General features: G+C 40.3%; 1 protein-coding gene across 10 annotated transcripts in view; it reads right to left on the reverse strand.

Annotated features, from left to right (window-relative positions):
• Nucleotides 1-21932, reverse strand: part of CRPPA (CDP-L-ribitol pyrophosphorylase A) — a 364997-nt gene that overhangs the window by 333095 nt on the left and 9970 nt on the right. For all 10 annotated transcript variants that reach the window (XM_055589905.1, XM_055589898.1, XM_055589903.1 and 7 more), the window contains exon 2: nucleotides 20096-20372. In XM_055589905.1, the coding sequence (XP_055445880.1) occupies nucleotides 20096-20372 (277 nt within the window). The remainder of the gene's footprint in view (nucleotides 1-20095; nucleotides 20373-21932) is intronic.

The raw sequence follows: 21932 nt of genomic DNA on the forward strand, positions 1-21932 counted from the left end.
AGCACATGGACTTCAAAAAACAAAGAATTATCTTACTCAAAATGTCTATCATGCTTACATTGAGAAACCTTGTGCCTGGTTGATATTCAAATATGGCCTGGAGCCTGGTTTCAGACACAAAAATCCTTGTTTTATATATTGCAAAAATCCAAAACAGGAAGTATAGGAGACCTTGTTTTATGAGAAAAGATAAACCATAAACCAGGTCGGAAAAGGTCCCAGGCAGTCATACCCCTTAGATAAACACTCTTTCCATAAATAGGTCTGCAGAGATGTGGCAAGGAAAAAAATCAGTGCCAAAACCCTAATTTCACAGAAACTTGGAGGCGAGGATGGGGGAGGGCAGGAACACGGGGATTTCAAGAGAAGAGATGACGCCTACTGCCAGGGAAGATAAAAATTAAAAGCACACAAAATACATATCCCCTGTTTCCTGAGGCTCACATACCAAACTAACAGTCAAGTCCAGTCAGTCCAGTTCCCTGAACATCTTAGTACTATCTACTTCCCTATCCATTTCATTTGGCTTTAATAGACTTCGTTATCATTCAGCTGCATCATTACTATAGATCCCAAACTAATTTCAGTTCCTTTGAACTATTCCTTTGGTCAACCTACCAAACCATGCAGACAGTCATCCTTGTAGAATTCAAGTCTTATCATTCCCTGCTCAAAGCTCAGAGGCTCCCTCTTACCTATGGACAAAATCCAAGGAAAGCAATCAGTGAGGATTAGTGAATTCCAATCTACAATGATTCCAGAGACACTGAAAAAGTCAAATTTAAGTGTTTCTATCCAGTTGAACAGGGCAGGTCTGGAATTCAGAAGCCAGAAGCCCAAGAATTAGAGAAATTTGGGCCAGTGTTTCCGTGGGAGTTAAAACAAGTGCATACAGATGTGTTGTACCCATCAAAATAATAGTCTTAGAGGGGCGGTCCTAAGATGGCAAAGGAACAGGACAGGGAGACCACTTTCTCTTCCACAAATTCATCGAAAGAACATTTGAACGCTGACCAAATTCCACAAAACAACTTCTGAACACTGGCAGAGGACACCAGGCACCCAGAAAGGCAGCCCATTGTCTTTGAAAGGAGGTAGGAGAAAATATAAAAGATAAAGAGACAAAAGAGTTAGAGACGGAGACCCGTCCAGGAGAGGGAGTTGTAAAAGAGGAGAAGTTTCCAAACACCAGGAAACCCTCTGACTGGCCAGAGGAAGCTCAGAGGGCAACATAACTGGGAGGAAAAATACATAAATAAAACCCACAGATTTATGTGCCTAATGGCAACTCCCAATGGAGAAGTAGCCCAGACGCTCGCATCCACCACCAGCAAGCAGGGGCTCAACAGGGAGGTGCAGGCTGCAATGCTTAGGGTAAGGACCGGGCCTGAATGCCCTGAGGACAATCTGAGGGAGCTAAGGTGAGATAGCAACTCAAACTGTGGGATAGCCAGAGAGAGAGAGAAAAAAAAAGAGAGAACTTTCCTGAGAAAGGCCTTAACCTAAGGCACTACTGGCCACTCACAGAACAAAGGGCTGAGCAAATACCAGAGGACAGCTAGCCGCTGTGGACCGGCCCATCCCCTGCCAGAGACAGGCAGGCGGGCGACAGCCAGAGCTGGAAGGCAAGGGGCAAACTCAGCCCCAGAGACGGCATCCTCCACCAAACTGCGAGCAGGCTCCCAGTTGCTAACCAAGTCTTCCTGGGATCCTGGACGGTTGACATCCGCTGGGAGGGTCACAGCCAGAGATCAGCTCCCCAGAGGAGATGCACGGCACACCTGAGATGGTACTCCCGATGCACACCCAGGAAACCGAGTGGCTGGGATGGGGGAGGCGATAAGACGCACCAAGCACCTGGTCGCCTGAGCTGCTTGGACCTGGGAAGGGCACAAAACGAGGCCCAACCGAGTCTGCGCCTTTGTGGAGTAACCCAGAACCTGAACCTGAGTGGCTTAGACCTGGGGAGTGCACACAACCCAGGGCCCACTTTAGACAGTTCCCCTGCAGAGCAACCTGGAGGCTGAGCAGTGTAGACTGGGAAAGCACACACGCCGTGAGCAGGGGCAAACCCAGTGTGCCCCAGACACTGCGAGCACTCCCCACACACGCCAGTGATATTTGTTTGCAGTGTGCCTCCCTCCCCACAGCACGACTGAACAAGTGAGCCTAAATAAGTGACCACTTTCGCCCCCTTGTGTCAGGGCAGAAATTAGACACTGAAGAGACTTGCAAACAGAAGAAGCCAAAATAAACAGAGGGAACCTCTTTGGAAGTGACAGGTGGAACAGATTAAAACCCTGCAGTTAGCACCGACTACATTGGAAGGGGCCTATAGATCTTGAGAAGTATAAGCTAGAACAAGGAACTATCTGAAACTGGACTGACCCCACACTGCCCACAACAGCTCCAGAGAAATTCCTAGATATATTTTTACTATTATCATTTTTTAAATTTTTTAGTTGTTTTTTTATTTTTAAGTCCTCTATTATGCCTTTAATTTCCATTCTTATAACTTACTATTACCTTGCAAAAACAAAAAGACCTTATTTTTAAAGCAAACTTCATATATATTTTCTATAATTTTTGTGATTTGGGGTTTTCTTAATATTGTATTTTTGAGAGTCTAACCTCTACTCTAGATTTTTAATCTTTGCTTTTTGGTATTTGTTATCAATTCTCTACCTTTAAGAATCCAATCTTCAGTACCCATTTTTACTTAGGAGTGTGATTGCTGGCTTGATTGCCTTCTCCCACTTTTGACTCTTCTTTTTCTTCCCTAGGTCACCTCTATCTCCTCCCTCCCCCTTCTCTTCTCTACCCAACTCTGTGAATCTCTTTGAGTATTCCAGGCTGTGGAGAACACTTATGGAACTGATTACTGGCTAGATATATCTCTCTCCTTTTGACTCCCCCCCTCTTCTCCTCCTGGTCACCTCTATCTCCTGCCTCGCTCTTCTCTTCTCTATGTAACTCCATGAACCTCTCTGGGTGTTCCAGGCTGTGGAGAGCACATAGGGATTTGATTACTGGCTAGACTGCTCTCTCCCCTTTTGATTCCCCCTCTTCTCCTCCTGGTCACCTCTATCTCCCTCCTCCCTCTTCTCTTCTCCATGTAACTCAGCAAACCTTTCTGGGTGTCCCTCAATGTGGAGAATCTTTTCTCCATTAACCTAGATGTTTTATCATCTATATGAATGGAGAAGTTTTGAGGCTACTATAAGAATAAGACTGAAAACCAGAGGCAGGAGGCTTAAGTCCAAAACCTGAGAACACCAGAGAACTCCTGACTCCAGGGAACATTAACTGATAAGAGCTCATCCAAAAGCCTAATCAGATCAGATCAGTCGCTCAGTGGTGTCCGACTCTTTGCGACCCCATGAATCACAGCACGCCAGGCCTCCCTGTCCAGCACCAAGTCCCGGAGTTCACTCAGACTCACGTCCATCCAGTCAGAGATGCCATCCAGCCATCTCATCCTCTGTCATCCCCTTCTCCTCCTGCCCCCAATCCCTCCCAGCATAAGGGTCTTTTCCAATCAATCAACTCTTCACATAAGGTGGCCAAAGTACTGGACTTTCAGCTTTAGCATCATTCCTTCCAAAGAAATCCCAGGGCTGATCTTCTTCAGAATGGACTGGTTGGATCTCCTTGCAGTCCAAGGGACTCTCAAGAGTCTTCTCCAACACCACAGTTCAAAAGCATCAATTCTTCGGCGTTCAGCCTTCTTCACAGTCCAACTCTCACATCCATACATGACCACAGGAAAAACCATAGCCTTGACTAGACGAACCTTTGTTGGCAAAGTAATGTCTTTGCTTTTGAATATGCTATCTAGGTTGGTCATAACTTTCCTTCCAAGGAGTAAGCGTCTTTTAATTTCATGGCTGCAGTCACCATCTGTAGTGATTTTGGAGCCCAGAAAAATAAAGTCTGACACTGTTTCCACTGTTTCCCCATCTATTTCCCATGAAGTGGTGGGACCGGATGCCATGATCTTCATTTTCTGAATGTTGAGCTTTAAGCCAACTTTTTCACTCTCCTCTTTCACTTTCATCAAGAGGCTTTTGAGTTCCTCTTCACTTTCTGCCATAAGGGTGGTGTCATCTGCATATCTGAGGTTATTGATATTTCTCCCAGCAATCTTGATTCCAGCTTGTGTTTCTTCCAGCCCAGCGTTTCTCATGATGTACTCTGCATATAAGTTAAATAAACAGGGTGACAATATACAGCCTTGATGAACTCCTTTTCCTATTTGGAACCAGTCTGTTGTTCCATGTCCAGTTCTAACTGTTGCTTCCTGACCTGCATACAAATTTCTCAAGAGGCAGATCAGGTGGTCTGGTATTCCCATCTCTTTCAGAATTTTCCACAGTTTATTGTGATCCACACAGTCAATCCCAAAACCAAGCTCCACCCAAGAGCCAACAAGTTCCAGAGCAAGACATACCACACGAATTATCCAGCAATGCAGGAACATAGCCCTGAGCTTTAATATACTGGCTGCCCAAAGTCACACCAAACCCATAGACATCTCAAAACTCACTACTGGACCCTTCATTGCACTCCAGAGAGAAGAAATCCACCTCCACCCACCAGAACACCAACGCAAGCTTCCCTAACCAGGAAACCTTGACAAGTCACTCGTTCAACCCCACCCACAGGGAGGAACCTCCACAATAAAGAGGAACCACAAACTGCCAGAATACAGAAAGGCCACCTCAAACACAGCAATCTAACCAAGATGAAAAGGCAGAGAAATACTCAACAGGTAAAGGAACATGATAAATGCCCACCAAACCAAATAAAAGAGGAGATAGAGAGTCTACCTGAAAAAGAATTCAGAATAATGATAGTGAAAATGATCCAAAATCTTGAAAACAAAATGGAGTTACAGATAAATAGCCTGGAAACAAGGATTGAGAAGATGCAAGAAATGTTTAACAAGGACCTAGAATAAATAAAAAAGAGTCAATCAATAATGAATAATGCAATAAATGAGATAGAAAACACTCTGGAGAGAACCAACAGTAGAATAACTGAGGCAGAAGATATGATAGTGGAAATAAATGAAGCAGAGAGGAAAAAAGAAAAAAGAAATTAGGAGAAATGAGGACAACCTCAGAGATCTCTGGGACAATGTCAAACACCCAACATTTGAAATACAGGAATCCCAGAAGAAGACAAAAAGAAAGGCCATGAGAAAAAACTTGAGTAGATAATAGTTGAAAACTTCCCTAAAATGGGGAAGGAAATAATCACCCAAGTCCAAGAAACCCAGAGAGTCCCAAATAAGATAAACCCAAGACAAAACACCCCAAGACACATATTAATCAAATTAACAAAGATCAAACACAAAGAACAAATATTAAAAGCAGCAAGGGAAAAACAACAAATAACACACAAGGGGATTCCCATATGGATAACAGCTGATCTTTCAATAGAAACTCTTCAAGCCCAGAAGGGAATGGCAGGACATACTTAAGTGATGAAAGAGAAAAACCCAGATTACTGTACCCAGCAAGGATCTCATTCAAATATGAAGGAAAAATCAAAAGCTTTACAGATAAGCAAAAGCTGAGAGAATTCAGCACCACCAAACCAGCTCTCCAACAAATGCTAAAGGATCTTCCCTAGACAGGAAACACAGAAAGGATGTATAAACTCAAACCCAAAACAACAAAGTAAATGGCAATGGGATCATACTTATCAATAATTACCTTAAAATGTAAATGGGTTGAATAACCCAACCAAAAGACAAAGACTGGCTGAATGGATACAAAAACAAGACCCCTATATATGCTGTCTACAAGAGACCCAACTCAAACCTAGGGACACATACAGACTGAAAGAGAAGGGCTGGAAAAAGATATTTCACCCAAATAGAGACCAAAAGAAAGCAGGAGTAGCAATACTCATATCGGATAAAATAGACTTTGAAATAAAGGCTGTGAAGAGAGACAAAGAAGGACACTACATAATGATCAAAGAAGATATAACAATTATAAATATATATGCACCCAACATAGGAGCACCGCAATATGTAAGGCAAATGCTAACAAATATGAAAGGGGAAATTAACAATAAAACAATAATAGCGGGAGACTTTAATATCCCACATCTATGGATAATTAGCAAGGAAACACAAACTTTAAATGATACAACAGACCAGTTAGATCTAATTGATATCTATAGGACATTTCACCCCAAAACAATGAATTTCACCTTTTTTCTCAAGTTCACACGGAACCTTCTCCAGAATAGATCACATCCTGGGCCATAAATCTAGCCTTGGTAAATTCAAAAAAATTGAAATCATTCCAAACATCTTTTCTGACCACAATGCAGTAAGATTAGAGGTCAATTACAGGAAAAACTATTAAAAATTCCAACATATGGAGGCTAAATAACATGCTTCTGAATAATGAAATCAAAAAAGAAATCAAAATATGCATAGAAACGAACGAAAATGAAAACACAACAACCCAAAACCTATGGGAAATGAAGAAATGAAGAACCCAAGGGTTAGTAGAAGGAAAGGAATCTTTAAAATTGGGGCAGAAATAAATGCAAAAGAAACAAACGAGACCATAGCAAAAATCAAAGCCAAAAGTTCGTTCTTTGACAAGATAAATGAAATTGACAAACCATTAGCCAGACTCATCAAGATACAAAGGGAGAAGAATCAAATCAACAAAATTAGAAATGAAAATGGAGAAATCACAACAGACAACACAGAAATACAAAGGATCATAAGAGACTACTATCAGCAACTATATGCCAATAAAATGGACAACTTGGAAGAAATGGACAAATTCTTAGAAAAGTACAACTTTCCAAAACTGAACCAGGGAGAAATGGAAAATCTTAACAGACCCATCACAAGCACAGAAATTGAACTGTAATCAGAAATCTTCCAGCAAACAAAAGCCCAGGACCTGAAGGCTTCACAGCTGAATTCTACCAAAAATTTAGAGAAGAGCTAACATCTATCCTACTCAAACTCTTCCAGAAAATTGCAGAGGAAGGTAAACTTCCAAACTCATTCTATGAGGCCACCATCACTCTAATACCAAAACCTGACAAAGATGCCACAAAAAAAGAAAACTACAGGCCAATATTACTGATGAACATAGATGCAAAAATCCTTAACAAAATCCTGACACATAGAATCCAACAACATATTAAAAAGATCATATACCATGACCAAGTGTGCTTTATCCCAGGGATGCAAGGATTCTTTAATATCCACAAATCAATGTAATATACCACATTAACAAATTGAAAGATAAAAACCATATGATTATCTCAACAGATGCAGAGAAAGCCTTTGACAAAATTCAACATCCATTTATGATAAAAACTCTCCAGAGAGCAGGCATAGAAGGAACATACCTCAACATAATAAAAACTATATATGACAAGCCCACAGCAAACATTATCCTCAATGGTCAAAAATTGAAAGCATTTCCCCTAAGGTCAGGAACAAGACAAGGGTACCCACTCTCACCACTGCTATTCAACATAGTTTTGGAAGTTTTGGCCACAGCAATCAGAGAAGAAAAAGAAATAAAATGAATCTAGATTGGAAAAGAACAAGTAAAACTCTCACTATTTGCAAATGACATGATCCTCTATATAGAAAACCCAAAAGACTCCACCAGGAAATTACTAATCAATGAATATAGCAAAGTTGCAGGATATAAAATTAACACACAGAAATCCCTTGCATTCCTATACACTAACAATGAGAAAACAGAAAGAGAAATTAAGGAAATAATTCCATTCACCATTGAAATGAAAAGAATAAAATACTTATTAATATATCTACCTAAAGAAACAAAAGACCTATATACAGAAAACTATAAAACACTGATGAAAGAAATTAAAGAGGACACAAATAGATGGGAAAATATACCATGTTCATGGATTGGAAGAATCAATTTAGTAAAAATGAGTATACTACCCAAAGCAATCTATAGATTCAATGCAATCCCTATCAAGCTACCAGTATTTTTCACAGAACTAGAACAAATAATTTCACAATTTGTATGGAAATACAAAAAACCTCGAATAGCCAAAGCAATCTTGAGAAAGAAGAATGGAACTGAAGGAATCAACCTGCCTGACTTCAGACTATACTACCAAGCTACAGTCATCAAGAAACATGGTACTGGCACAAAGACAGAAATATAGACCAATGGAACAAAATAGAAAGCCCAGAGATAAATCCATGCACCTATGGACACCTTATCTTTGACAAAGGAGGCAAGAATATACAGTGGAGAAAAGACAATCTCTTTAACAAGTGGTGCTGGGAAAACTGGTCAACCACTTGTAAAAGAATGAAACTAGAACACTTTCTAACACCACACACAAAAACAAACTCAAAATGGATTAAAGATCTAAATGTAAGACCAGAAACTATAAAACTCCTAGAGGAGAACATAGGCAAAACACTCTCTGACATAAATCACAGCAGGAACTTCTATGAGCCACCTACCAGAATATTGGAAATAAAAGCAAAAACAAACAAACAGGACCTAATTAAAATTAAAAGCTTTTGAACAACAAAGGAAACTACAAGCAAGGTGAAAAGACAGCCTTCAGAATGGGAGAAAATAATAGAAAATGAAGCAACTGACAAAGAATTAATCTCAAAAACATACAAGCAACTCCTGCAGCTCAATTCCAGAAAAATAAATGACCCAATCAAAAAATGGGCAAAAGAACTAAACAGACAGTTCTCCAAAGACATACAGATGGCTAACAAACACATGAAAAGATGCTCAACATCACTCATTATCAGAGAAATGCAAATCAAAACCACAATGAGGTACCATTTCACGCCAGTCAGAATGGCTGCAATCCAAAAGTCTACAAGCAATGAATGTTGGAGAGGGTGTGGAGAAAAGCAAACCCTCTTACACTGTTGGTGGGAATGCAAACTAGTACAGCCACTATGGAGAACAGTGTGGAGATTCCTTAAAAAAACTGGAAATAGAACTGCCATATGACCCAGCAATCCCACTGCTGGGCATACACACCGAGGAAACCAGAATTGCAAGAGACACGTGTACCCCAATGTTCATCGCAGCACTGTTTATAATAGCCAGGACATGGAAGCAACCTAGATGTCCATCATCAGATGTATGGATAAGAAAGCTGTGGTACATATACACAATGGAGTATTACTCAGCCATTAAAAAGAATACATTTGAATCAGTTCTAATGAGGTGGATGAAACTGGAGCCTATTATACAGACTGAAGTAAGTCAGAAATACAAATACCAATACAGTATACTAATGCATATATATGGAATTTAGAAAGATGGCAACGATGACCCTATATGCAGGACAACAAAACAGACACAGATGTATAGAACAGTCTTTTGGACTCTGTAGGAGAAGGCAAGGGTGGGATGATTTGAGAGAATACCATTGAAACATGTATATTATCGTATGTGAAACAGATCGCCATTCTAAGTTTGATGCATGAGACAGGGTGCTCAGGGCTGGTGCACTGGGATGACCCTGGGGTATGTGATGGGGACGGAGGTGGGAGGGGGTTCAGGATGGGGAACACATGAACATCCATGGCTGATTCATGTCAATGTATGGCAAAACCACTATAATAATGTAAAGTAATTAGCCTCCAATTAAAATAAATTTTTTTTAAATTTTTTAAAAATTAAAAAAAAAAGTCTTACAAAGTTACATGTTGCATGATTCAATTTATAGAATTCTAGAAAAAACAAAAATATAGGAGCAGAGAACACATCAGTGGTTGACAGGAGTTATTAGAGGAACAAGGGTCTGAATAGTAAAGACAACAAAAGGAAATTCTCTAGAATGTTAGAAAAGTTCTGTGTCCTACCTGGGGTTGTGATTACAAGAATCTTTACAGGTGTTAACACTCTGATTGTACATTCCCCAAAGGTGACAAATGTAGATTTAAACAATATAAATATTCTATCACACATAGATTTAAACAATTTTAAGTATTATGCAGATGGTCACTGCAGCCATGAAATTAAAAGATGCTTACTCCTTGGAAGGAAAGTTACGACCAACCTTGATAGCATATTCAAAAGCAGAGACATTACTTTGCCAACAAAGGTCCGTCTAGTCAAGGATATGGTTTTTCCTGTGGTCATGCATGGATGTGAAAGTTGGACTGTGAAGAAGGCTGAGCGCCGAAGAATTGATGCTTTTGAACTGTGGTGTTGAAGAAGACTCTTGAGAGTCCCTCGGACTGCAAGGAGATCCAACCAGTCCATTCTGAAGGAGATCAGCTCTGGGATTTCTTTGGAAGGAATGATGCTAAATCTGAAACTCCAGTACTCTGGCCACCTCATGCGAAGAGCTGACTCATTGGAAAAGACTCTGATGCTGGGAGGGATTGGGGGCAGGAGGAGAAGGGGACGACAGAGGATGAGATGGCTGGATAGCATCACTGACTCGATGGACGTGAGTCTGAGTGAACTCCGGGAGTTGGTGCTGGACAGGGAGGCCTGGCGTGCTGCGATTCATGGGGTTGCAAAGAGTCGGACATGACTGAGTGACTGAACTGAACTGAAGTATTATGGGCATGATTTAGATTGCTCAGAAATACTTTGTTCCATGAAAATAAAAGTTAAAGAAATCTTATTTAAAGAGTAGGAAAGAGTATCTGAAAAGTGAGTGATGAAAAAAAAAAAAAAAAAAGGAAAGAGTAAAGTCATAAAAGCCAAGGCAGGGGCAAGATTCCAAGGAAGAGCTAGTGAACACTATCAAGTTTAAGACATTCTGTATATACTGTGTCCTCTAAAGCTCAACTCTCATGTCAGTCACCTGGAATTAGCATAAATGCATGGTTCACAGCCAGACTGCCATTACTTCTGACAGCAGTGGGGTGCCCCAGGCCACCAACACTTATGACCAACTGACTCCAAATTCAACAGGTTCCCACAACTCCTATTAAGTTCAGTAATTCACTGGAAAGTGAAGTCGCACAGTCGTGTCTGACTCTTTGCAACCCCGTGGACTGTAGCATATCAGGCTCCTCCGGCCATGGGATTTTCCAGGCAAGAGTACTGGAGTGGGTTACTATTTCCTTCTCCAGGGGGTCTTCCTGACCCAGGGATCGAACCCGGGTCTCCCACATTGTAGGCAGATGCTTCTTTGAGTGTGTGGATCACAATAAACTGTGAAAAATTCTGAAAGAGATGGGAATACCAGACCACCTGACCTGCCTCTTGAGAAACCTATATGCAGGTCAGGAAGCAACAGTTAGAACTGGACATGGAACAACAGACTGCTTCCAAATAGGAAAAGGAGTACGTCAAGGCTGTATACTGTCACCCTGCTTATTTAACTTCTATGCAGAGTACATCATGAGAAACGCTGGACTGGAAGAAACACAAGCTGGAATCAAGATTGCCGGGAGAAATATCAATAACCTCAGATATGCAGATGACACCACCCTTATGGCAGAAAGTGAAGAGGAACTCAAAAGCCTCTTGATGAAAGTGAAAGTGGAGAGTGAAAAAGTTGGCTAAAGTTCAACATTCAGAAAACGAAGATCATGGCATCTGGTCCCATCACTTCATGGGAAATAGATGGGGAAACAGTAGAAACAGTGTCAGACTTTATTTTGGGGGTCTCCAAAATCACTGAAGATGGTGACTGCAGCCATGAAATTAAAAGACGCTTATTCCTTGGAAGAAAAGTTATGACCCACCTAGATAGCATATTGAAAAGCAGAGACATTACTTTGCCAACAAAGGTTCGTCTAGTCAAGGCTATGGTTTTTCCAGTGGTCATGTATGGATGTGAGAGTTGGACTGTGAAGAAGGCTGAGCGCCAAAGAATTGATGTTTTTGAACTGTGGTGTTGAAGACTCTTGAGAGTCCCTTGGACTGCAAGGAGATCCAACCAGTCCATCCTAAAGGAGATCCAACCAGTCCATCCTAAAAACCAGTCCTGGGATTTCTTTGGAAGGGCTGATGTTGAAGCTGAAACTCCACTACTTTGGCCACCTCATACGAAGAGCTGACTCATTTGAAAAGACCATGATGCTAGGAAAGATTGGGGGCAGGAGGAGAAGGGGATGACACAGGATGAGATGGCTGGATGGCATCACCGACTTGATGGACGTGAGTTTGAGTGAACTCCGGGAGCTGGTGCTGGACAGGGAGGCCTGGCATGCTGCGATTCATGGGGTTGCAAAGTGTCGGACATGACTGAGCAACTGAACTGAATTCACTAGAATTAGTCAGAGCTCAGGAAAATGCTTATTAGATTAATATGATTATGATGACTTCCATTACAGTTTTATGACAAAGGATACAAATCAGACTAGATCAGTGAAGAGACACATGGGTGAGACCTGGGGAGACCAGAACACAGACCTTCTGTCGTGCCCTCTCCCCTATACACTCAGGCAGCACCACGTTTCCAGCATATCACTGTGCACCAACCAAGTGGCTCCTCCCTGTGCTTCAGTATCCAGAGTTTATTGGGATTTCACTCCCTAAGCATGATTGACTGAACCACTGAGCATGTGACTGAGTTCTGTCTCCAGCAGTATTCCTCTCACCCTGGAAGCCCAGCTGGTTCAAAGCCCCAGGGGTCTTTCTGATAACCAGCCTCTATCCTGAGTCATCTCATCTTATTAGCATAAGCTCAGATGAGATCCAATGGGCTCATGCAAAATAAAGACTCTGGACAAATTTCAAGGATTTATTCTTCCCGCAAGGAACCAGGGACAAAAGCCAATTGAACTCCTGTACTATACAACAAACTATAAGTGTATTTAATCAGGAATTGGAAAGTTACAGTGATTTCAGAATAGTCAGAGGACAAAGAGGCCAGACTGCAAAGCACTGAGAAGTAAATTGGAGATGAATCAAGAGAAGCAATAAATGTAATTTGTTACTGTAAGTTGATTAGGGAGAAGAGGATAAAACATCATTAGAGATGCAAAAGCAGAGGGCTTGGGAAAGAAACATATGCTAGTAACTAAACATCATCCCTCAGGAGCAAGTCTTTCAGGGGTTGCTGTACTGATAGCAATGAACTGAAAATGAGACCCTTACTGGCAGTTCTTAGAGTATATGTAATAACTAATTAATCCTTTTAAAAAGGATTCTCCCTATATCTTTAGTTTTCAGTGTTCCAATTTATTTTAGTCTTCTAATGCATCCTTTATAACAATGTCCTTAAAACTACGTCCATTTGTGCGTACTAAGTCGCTTCAGTTGTGTCCAACTCTTTGCAACCCTATGGACTCTAGCCCACCAGGCTCCTCTGTCCATGGGATTCTCCAGGCAAGAATTCTGGAGTGGGTTACCATGTCCTTCTCCAGGGGATCTTCCCAACTCAAGAGATGGAACTCAGGTTATCTCCTGTGTCTCCTGCATTAGTAGGCAGGTTCTTTACCCCTAGCGCCACCTGGAAAGTCCCCTTATAACTACAAAATGAAGTGAAGTGAAGTCGCTCAGTCGTGTCTGACTCTTTGCAACTCCATGGACTGTAGCCTACCAGGCTCCTCCCTCCATGGGATTCTCCAGGCAAGAGTACTAGAGTGGGTTGCCATTTCCTTCTCCAGGGGATCTTCCTGACCCAGGGATCAAACCCAGGTCTCCCACATTCCAGGCAGACACTTTAACCTCTGAGCCACCAGGGAAGCCTGAGACTTCATCTCTTGACTTAAAACTGTGCAGAAATACACAAGTACTTCATATTTGTAAAGGACTCCTATTTTGGCAATATGGCAGACCACAGACCTTGCAAAATCTATTACAATTCTTTAAATGAAGAAATCATAAACAGCTTTTTCTAAGTGATTTTTAAAACTGCCTTTTTAGAAATGAAATTTAAACTATGACCTAAAACTAACATAATAGCCAGAGGCCAAAGAAGTATTATGGCAGAGAGTCTTGGGTTAAAAAGAGGCATTAGTTTTAAAAAAAGAGAAGTAATGAGGAATTGGATCTTGGGTCTCTGCTACTTGCTTCCTTAGAACTGTAGCCTCAGAGATCCATGAGAAGCTATCCATTTAGTTCAGTCACTCAGTCTTGTCCGACTCTTTGCGACCCTATGGACTGCAGCACACCAGGCTTCCCTGTCCATCACCAACTCCCAGAGTTTACTCAAACTCATGTCCATCAAGTCAGTAATGCCATCCAACCATCTCATCCTCTGTCATCCCCTTCTCCTCCTGCCTTCAATCTTTCGCGGCATCAGGGTCTTTTCCAGTGAGTCAGTTCTTCACAACAGGTGGACACAGTATTGGAGTTTCAGCTTCAGTCCTTCCAATGAATATTCAGGACTGATTTCCTTTAGGATGTCCTGGTTGGATCTCCTTGCAGTCCAAGAGATTCTCAAGAGTCTTCTCCAACACCACAGTTCAAAAGCATCAATTCTCCAGTGCTCAGCTTTCTTTATGGACCAACTCTCACACCCATACATGACTAATGGAAAACCCACAGCTTTGACTAGATAGACCTTTGTTGACCAAGTAATGTCTCTGTGTTTTAATACGCTGTCTCGGCTGGTCATAGCTTTCCTTTCCATAGCTCCTTTCCAAGGAGCAAGCATCTTTTAATTTCATGGCTGCAGTCACCATCTGCAGTGAGTTTAGAGTCCAAGAAAATAAAGTCAGTCACTGTTTCCATTGTTTCCCCATCTATTTGACATGAAGTGATGGGACCGGATGCCATGATCTTTGTTTTCTGAATGTTGAGTTTTAAGCCAACTTTTTCACTCTCCTCTTTCTCTTTCATCAAGAGGCTCTTTAGATCCTCTTCACTTTCTGCCATAAGGGTGGTGTCACCTGTGTATCTGAGGCTATTGATATTTCTCCTGGCAATCTTGATTCCAGTTTGTACTTCATCCAGCCCAGAGTTTCTCATGATGGACTCTGCATGTAAGTTCAATAAGCAGGGTGACAGTATACAGCCTTGACGTACTCCTTTTCCTATTTGGAACCAGTCTGATGTTCCATGTCCAGTTCTAACTGTTGCTTCTTGACCTGCAAACAGATTTCTCAGGAGGCAGGTAAGAAGGTCTGGTATTCCCATCTCTTGAAGAATTTTCCACAGCTTGTTGTGATCCACACAGTCAAAGGCTTTGGCATAGTCAATAAAGCAGAAGTAGATGTTTTTCTGGAACTCTCTTGCTTTTTCCATGATCGAGCGGATGTTGGCAATTTGATCTCTGGTTCCTCTGCCTTTTGTAAATCCAGCTTGACCATCTGGAAGTTCACGGTTCATGTACTATTGAAGGCTGGCTTGGAGAATTTTGAGCATTACTTTGCTAGTGTGTGAGATGAATGCAATTGTGCAGTAGTTTGAACATTCTTTGGCATTGCCTTTCTTTGGGATTGGAATGATTGGATACAGTCCTGGATCCACTGCTGAATTTTCTAAATTTGCTGGCACATTGAGTGCAGCACTTTTACAGCATCATCTTTTAGGATTTGAAATAGCATTTAAAGAGCAGACTGTACTCTAAGCAAAGACAATACAGCAAAATTGTCTGTCCTGGATTGGGGTCAGGGTGGGGCAGGGGAGCAAGCAAGCTGGGTGTGGGAGTAGTCTCCTCTAAGTAGTAGTAACAGTAGTAGTAGTAGTAGTGTCCTCAAAGTAGTGTTCCCTGGTGGCTCAGTGGTAAAGAATCTGCCTGCAATACAATGCAATGCAGGAGCTGCTGCTGCTAAGTCGCTTCAGTCGTGTCCAATTCTGTGTGACCCCATAGACGGCAGCCCACCAGGCTCCCCCGTCCCTGGGATTCTCCAGGCAAGAACACTGGAGTGGGTTGCCATTTTCTTCTCCAATGCATGAAAGTGAAAAGTGAAAGTGAAGTTGTGTCCGACTCTAGCGACCCCATGGACTGCAGCCTACCAGGCTCCTCCATCCATGGGGTTTTCCAGGCAAGAGTACTGGAGTGGGTTGCCATTGCCTTCTCTGCAACGCAGGAGACATGGGTTCAATCCCTGGATCAGGAAGATGCCCTGGGAAAGGAAATGGCCATTCACTCCAATATTCTTGCCTGGGAAATCCCATGGACAGAGGAGTCTGGTAGGCTACAGTCCACAGGGTCGCTGAAGAGTCAGACACGATTTAGCAATTAACAACAATGTCTACAAAATCTCAACCGCAAAATTGCCCAAAGTTGCTACATATTGGAAAAGTCCTTGGGATCCCTGGCAGAGGGAACACAAATTCACATTTCAGAAACATAGCTTTAATCCCATGTCCAAAGGATTCCTGTTCAGAGTCCTGCCAAACATGGGCTTCCCAATACAAATTGCAAAAGAGGATACAAATCATGAATAAAAGTAAATAGAATTGAAGAGAATTAAACTATCAAGAATTACTGTTGTTATCTATAATATATAAAATATGTTTAAATATTGAAAAGCAAAATAGAAAAAGACTAATCACATTTGAAACATATATAGAACTCCTAGAAATTGATGATTAGTATGATTGCAAAAATACTTTAGGAAGAGATTAAAGCTAAAGAATGGAACAGAAAACTGAAATTACCCAGGATGCAGCCCATAAGAACAAATTGAAAGTATTAACAAGTTGAGACATGAGGACAAGAAAAGGTTTATCCTACATAGATGTATAGGAGAAAAAGCAGCAAAAGAGGGGGAAAGCTGTCAGGTGGCAAATAGAACAAGGTCAATATTCAATAGGATAATCACTCCGGATTTTCTAGAATTCATTTTAAACAAAATGTAAAATTCATAAAGAACAGTAAATCCAAAGCATAGGGGGGAAAAATCGTGTCTTGACATACCAGAGACACTGCATAATAGCTTAAAAATTCTTACATGCAACCAGACAGAAAAGGAAGATTACTTTCAAGGGATACCATTATATTCATTAGCAGAGTTCACAAAAGGTGTATTACAGTCAGGAGATAATGACATAATGTATTTTCAAGGTACCAGGGAAAAAAAAGCTATACACTTAGAATTTTATACTCTGACCAACTATCAAAAGTAAAAAAAACTAAAAGTAAAAGAAAATAAAAGAAAAGCAAAAAAAAAAAAAAAATGACTAACAGCTGCCCTACTAAAGTCACCTTGCCTCTATGGAACCCAAGAACAAGAACGCAGCATATACAGATAAAAGAAAGGAACTGGTGTCCTGGCAACACTTCTGAGCCTCCATACACAGACAACCTAATTTTACCCTTAATTTGGAGAATCTTAGTCTCTTTAAGTAATACATCACCATTAATTAGGATTTTAAACCAAAATGTAATGTAAGTTAAAACCTCAGCGTTATCTGAAGCCTGTACACCCACCAAGGGTCTGTCACAGCCTCAGAAAATCATTCAGGAGGTGATTTATCTCCAGGGACCCTGGGAAGGGCTTGAAAATTAAGAGGCAAGAAAACAGGTGATCAGTTAAACACAATTTAAAATAACAAAGGAGAATGAGTTCAAAGGAATCCCAGGCAAACAATAGTCAGGGTGTTCCAAGCAAAATCTTTAATTCAGACTGGGCTTCTGCAATGTACCTCATGTTAAAAACAACGCCAATTCTTCCCCCCAATTCAAGAACTTCAACTACTAATAGTGTAAGTCTCAATTAACTGCTGTTTTGTTTTGTTTTTATTAGAATTTAGAACAGTGTAGGAGAGGCGACAGGAAATGATGTCTCAGTTTCCCGAGGCTATTTATTGGGTCACTCCCCTCCACATTCTAAGGAAATTAGAATGAGCAAAATAAATTGCCCAGTCAAAAACTGTACTGTTTAAAGCAAACTGTTCTTGAGTAGCAGAAACTAGCTTTTCATTGCCCTTGAGCTCTTTTACAACTCTCATAAATTATAGATAACTGACAGTAAATCAAAAATCATTGCTGCCTATACATTTGCCAATAGAGTTTGCCCAGTTCAACTGGCATCCCACACGCCATGGACAAAAATACAGCTTTGTCTATTTGTGAATTCATTTCAACATTCCTTTATTCCACATAAGTCTGTTCTTCTCTGCATTGTAACATCTGTCTGGTTCCTGATGGCAGTAAAATCCTTAACATGCTCCTTATATTTTTATGAAAATAATTTTACACTCGTGAAAATTATCCCTTAACACCAACAAAAACAATGCTGTATTTCTTAAGAGACCAAACTTCTGAAGTTTTCTTAAATTCGTTGTAAAGATTTAGCTTTAAACCAACTTCTTAATGTCATCAGAAAGTTTCAGATTTAATTAAAATACAATTTACTTTACTTAGAATGCATAATGAGATTGAATCTTACAAGTTATACTCTGATTAACACACTTAAGAAAATTAGAGCCTGAAAGGAATTCTAACAAAACTGCAACTAATAAGAAACCACTAACTGCTCCACATTTTTATGTTCTACTGGTCACCTTTTTTTAGTCACCTGTTACATGACATTCTCAGCACATTAAATAGCTCAAATTAATATTTTGCCTTTCAGATACATTACCAAAAGGATCACTTTATAAACAATCTTAGAAATTCTCTGAATACTCAAAAAATCCAAATGTTTGATCTTCACAGTGAGTGTAAGTGATATTTTTCCAAAAGGCAAATAGGCAAAGAGCCATAATTTTATTTGTACTATGGTATGCATTAGACTTTGCATCTGCCCAAATTACATAGACTTTCCTAAGAACTTTTAAACTTGTAAAGTTTTGCTCGAATTCTTAAGAGTTATAAATCTTTGGTCCTTTTATTTCTCCTTGTCACTCTTGTACCTGACCACATTGCTTCTACCACAGTCGAAGAGCATGGAGAAGAGCAAGAGCTCACAGAAAACACAAGAGCCATGAGACAGTCATCTGGTCGCTAATGTTCCTGCAACATAATTTTCACTACATCAAAATACCACCTAGAAGTTGAAGATAAGAAAAATGTTTCATTTTACCTATGGAATTCTTATATACATCTGAATTGTAAAGAAGTTCATGTTGGAGAGGGATGAAATAAGGAGCAATTTCCTGAAAATTAAAATCCAAATACATATAGGTAACTAAACAGAAATCAAAGATTGTCTTTCCCAACTGAGTATAACTTCCTGCCCATCCAGATGGCTAAAAGGCCTGCAGTGACTCCTCCTGTTGGGTCTACAATCTTTGGAGGAAACTACTGTCTTAGATACTGTAATTGTTACAGTAATAACACTTTAAATATTTAGCACTTTACTAGGGCTCGCAAAGAGTCGGACACGACTGAGCAACTGAACTGAACTGAACTGATGCAGTTAATATATGCATAATTTCCAATTCTAAAAGCAACCTTACAAGTTAGCATCTATATCTTTAGAAGGAAAATGAGCTCAAAGAAGTTGAGAAAGTTGAACATACCATACTACTAATAATTAGAAAAACAGAATTGGGCGTAAGTCTGTTCAACTCCACAGCCTATTTCTATTATACTATACCAAGTCTGGGCCATAAATTTTCACTAAGTCTCAAATTTAGACCACCAACTTAAGTTTAGTAACTATTATGCTATTTATAGGATTTTAGCCTATTAGTCTATAAAAAACAAGTATGTCCCAAAGATTACAAGAGGCCTTCTGCTATCCTGTGTTTATTTTGGTGAAATAGAAGTGAACACAGCATTTTGTCATCCTAAGATTATTCACTTTAGGGGATGTAAAAATAATGCCTGGCTGTTTGTGCCAGAAAATAAACCATTTTTGAAGACTGAAAAATTGAGTGAAATGAGCCAGGGTTGTTTTTTTTTTTTACATGATACAACTCCTAGACTTTTTACAAGATTTCTTAGCCATTTTTAGGTAAAAGAATGGAACTAAATGTGCAGCTAAGGTCCACCCATTTGTATCTGTACTCTTGCGACTTTATTGCATTCTTCTCCAAATAGCTCATATTATATTATGATAAATGACTACATAGCAAAAGAAATACCAGAACAGTCTCAAAATCTATAATAGTATAAACTTCCTAAAACAAATTAGCATAATGTCTTAGGTAATCTTGCCCATTTTAATTAACTTGACATTTAAATCCAATTCCATCAAAATCTAGCAAATCAATTGTGTGCTATAGTGTTTGCCCCTTTTATCCATTCTCAAAAGTATTCAAATACTTACCCCATGTTCCTGAGCAGCTGTGACAACTTTAAGGAGGACATCTTCCTCAACAAATGGTCTCACAGCATCGTGGATGATCACTACTTCTGGCTTTGAGAGTCTACAGTTGGGTTGATCCTCTGCCAGTGCTTTCAGACCATTAAAAATTGACCTGTGGCGGGTCACTCCAGCTTCAACCAGTGAGATACGTTTATGCTGGTACCTCTGAATAATTCCCTTCATTGTTTCCATGTTCTCTCCAGTTACTGCCACAATAATGTCCTTTATCCAAGATACTCTGCAAGGAAAGGATGCACCCATTTCGTATCAGTTGATTCTTAAACAACGGAGTTAGTACCAAAACTGGGTTACCAATAAGTACAAACACATCTGCATAAGGACATTAAAAACTCAAAGTTATTAACTAACTCAATTTCATGCATTTTAATCAGGTGTAGTAAAGGGGTTAAGAATTTGAATTTTTCATACTGTAGATAGAAACACAAATATAAGTTGTGTTTTTCAATACATAGTGTGAAAGTACCTTTATGATGAAACATAGCTGTACCTTTATTGTAAAACAAAGATATACATATCATGCATTTATTAGGGTAAAATTAAATAATTAGAATATACATCAGTAGATTGAAATAAAAAAATGTAAAACTATGCTTTTAGGTTGCTCTTTTTTCCTCCAAATAATTCTCTTCATTGCATAGGAACAATTCAAAGCACTTTTGAATTCTACAAGTTCTGTCTCTTTGAGAAGTCCATCGAGTCAGCAACAAAGTTGGATCACTGAACTAAATTTGGCTTACATCAAGGTGAAATATTTTAGCTTAAATAGGGAAACGCAGCTAATTAAATCTGTTTAAGTATAAGTCAGGCTTAAATAAAACAAAACATATATTAAGGAAATATAAAATTAAAGGAATTCATCTGTTGAGTTAGATACAAAACAGACCAGTTTTGTTCTGTTCTAAAACACTTTCTTCAAGACCGAGTGACACACAAATGCTCTCCATCCACAGCACTGAGAGGCGGCGGCTGCAGGGGGGCTGGGCAGACCTCTCTGGAACACCAGTGCTAAGAGAGGCAAACACCATTACACACTTAGAGTTCCACAGGCCCAAGCCAGGAAAACTGCCTCTGGCCCGTGTCATCAACTCTGATTAAAGGTCACTGTAAAATCTAAAGGCATTCTTTGCCTGTGAGATCCTACATGTTCATGCTGGACAGTTAAGTCTTATATTCACTTTTAAAGAGACGGAAGAAGGGTCTCAAAATGACTGAATAATGAAATTAAGTATTGAACAATGAAAAATACTGGATTGCTTTGCTCAAGAATTAACCATCTCCTGCCTTCTGCTATTGAACAAACCCACCCTGAAACCCAGAACTCCATTCTGCCTGTGGCTACAGCAACACTGCACTGACGAATACAACCACAACTTTCGTTTTAAGTCCTTTCCCTTAACAAATGTCTGTTGAGCACTGAATAAATGATCAGCCTTGAGCACACGCTGGAAATAGTTACTGCTTTCGCAGAGTTTACAGAGGACACAAAGAACACCAACAACTGCTAAGCTGCTGTCAAGGAGAGGTCCAGACTTCAAGACCGCACGCATTCCATTTTGACCAACGTAGCGAAGGCCAAGATGATGCTCCCTAGGGAAGCAGAGTTTTCTCAAGTGGAGAGAGGCAGGAAAACAGACAAAAGGATTTGAAAGGAGAATGAGAGGGATGGTTTAAGCAAAGGCCAAGACAAGGTCCTCAGGACCTAAGAGGAAATACCCATGAAAAGGCCCAGGCAAGTGACAGGCTGGCCTACTCCACGGAATCCTCCAAGGCCACGTGA

Source organism: Bubalus kerabau, chromosome 8, assembly GCF_029407905.1.
Source record: "Bubalus kerabau isolate K-KA32 ecotype Philippines breed swamp buffalo chromosome 8, PCC_UOA_SB_1v2, whole genome shotgun sequence".
NCBI classification, from domain to species: Eukaryota; Metazoa; Chordata; class Mammalia; order Artiodactyla; family Bovidae; genus Bubalus; species Bubalus kerabau.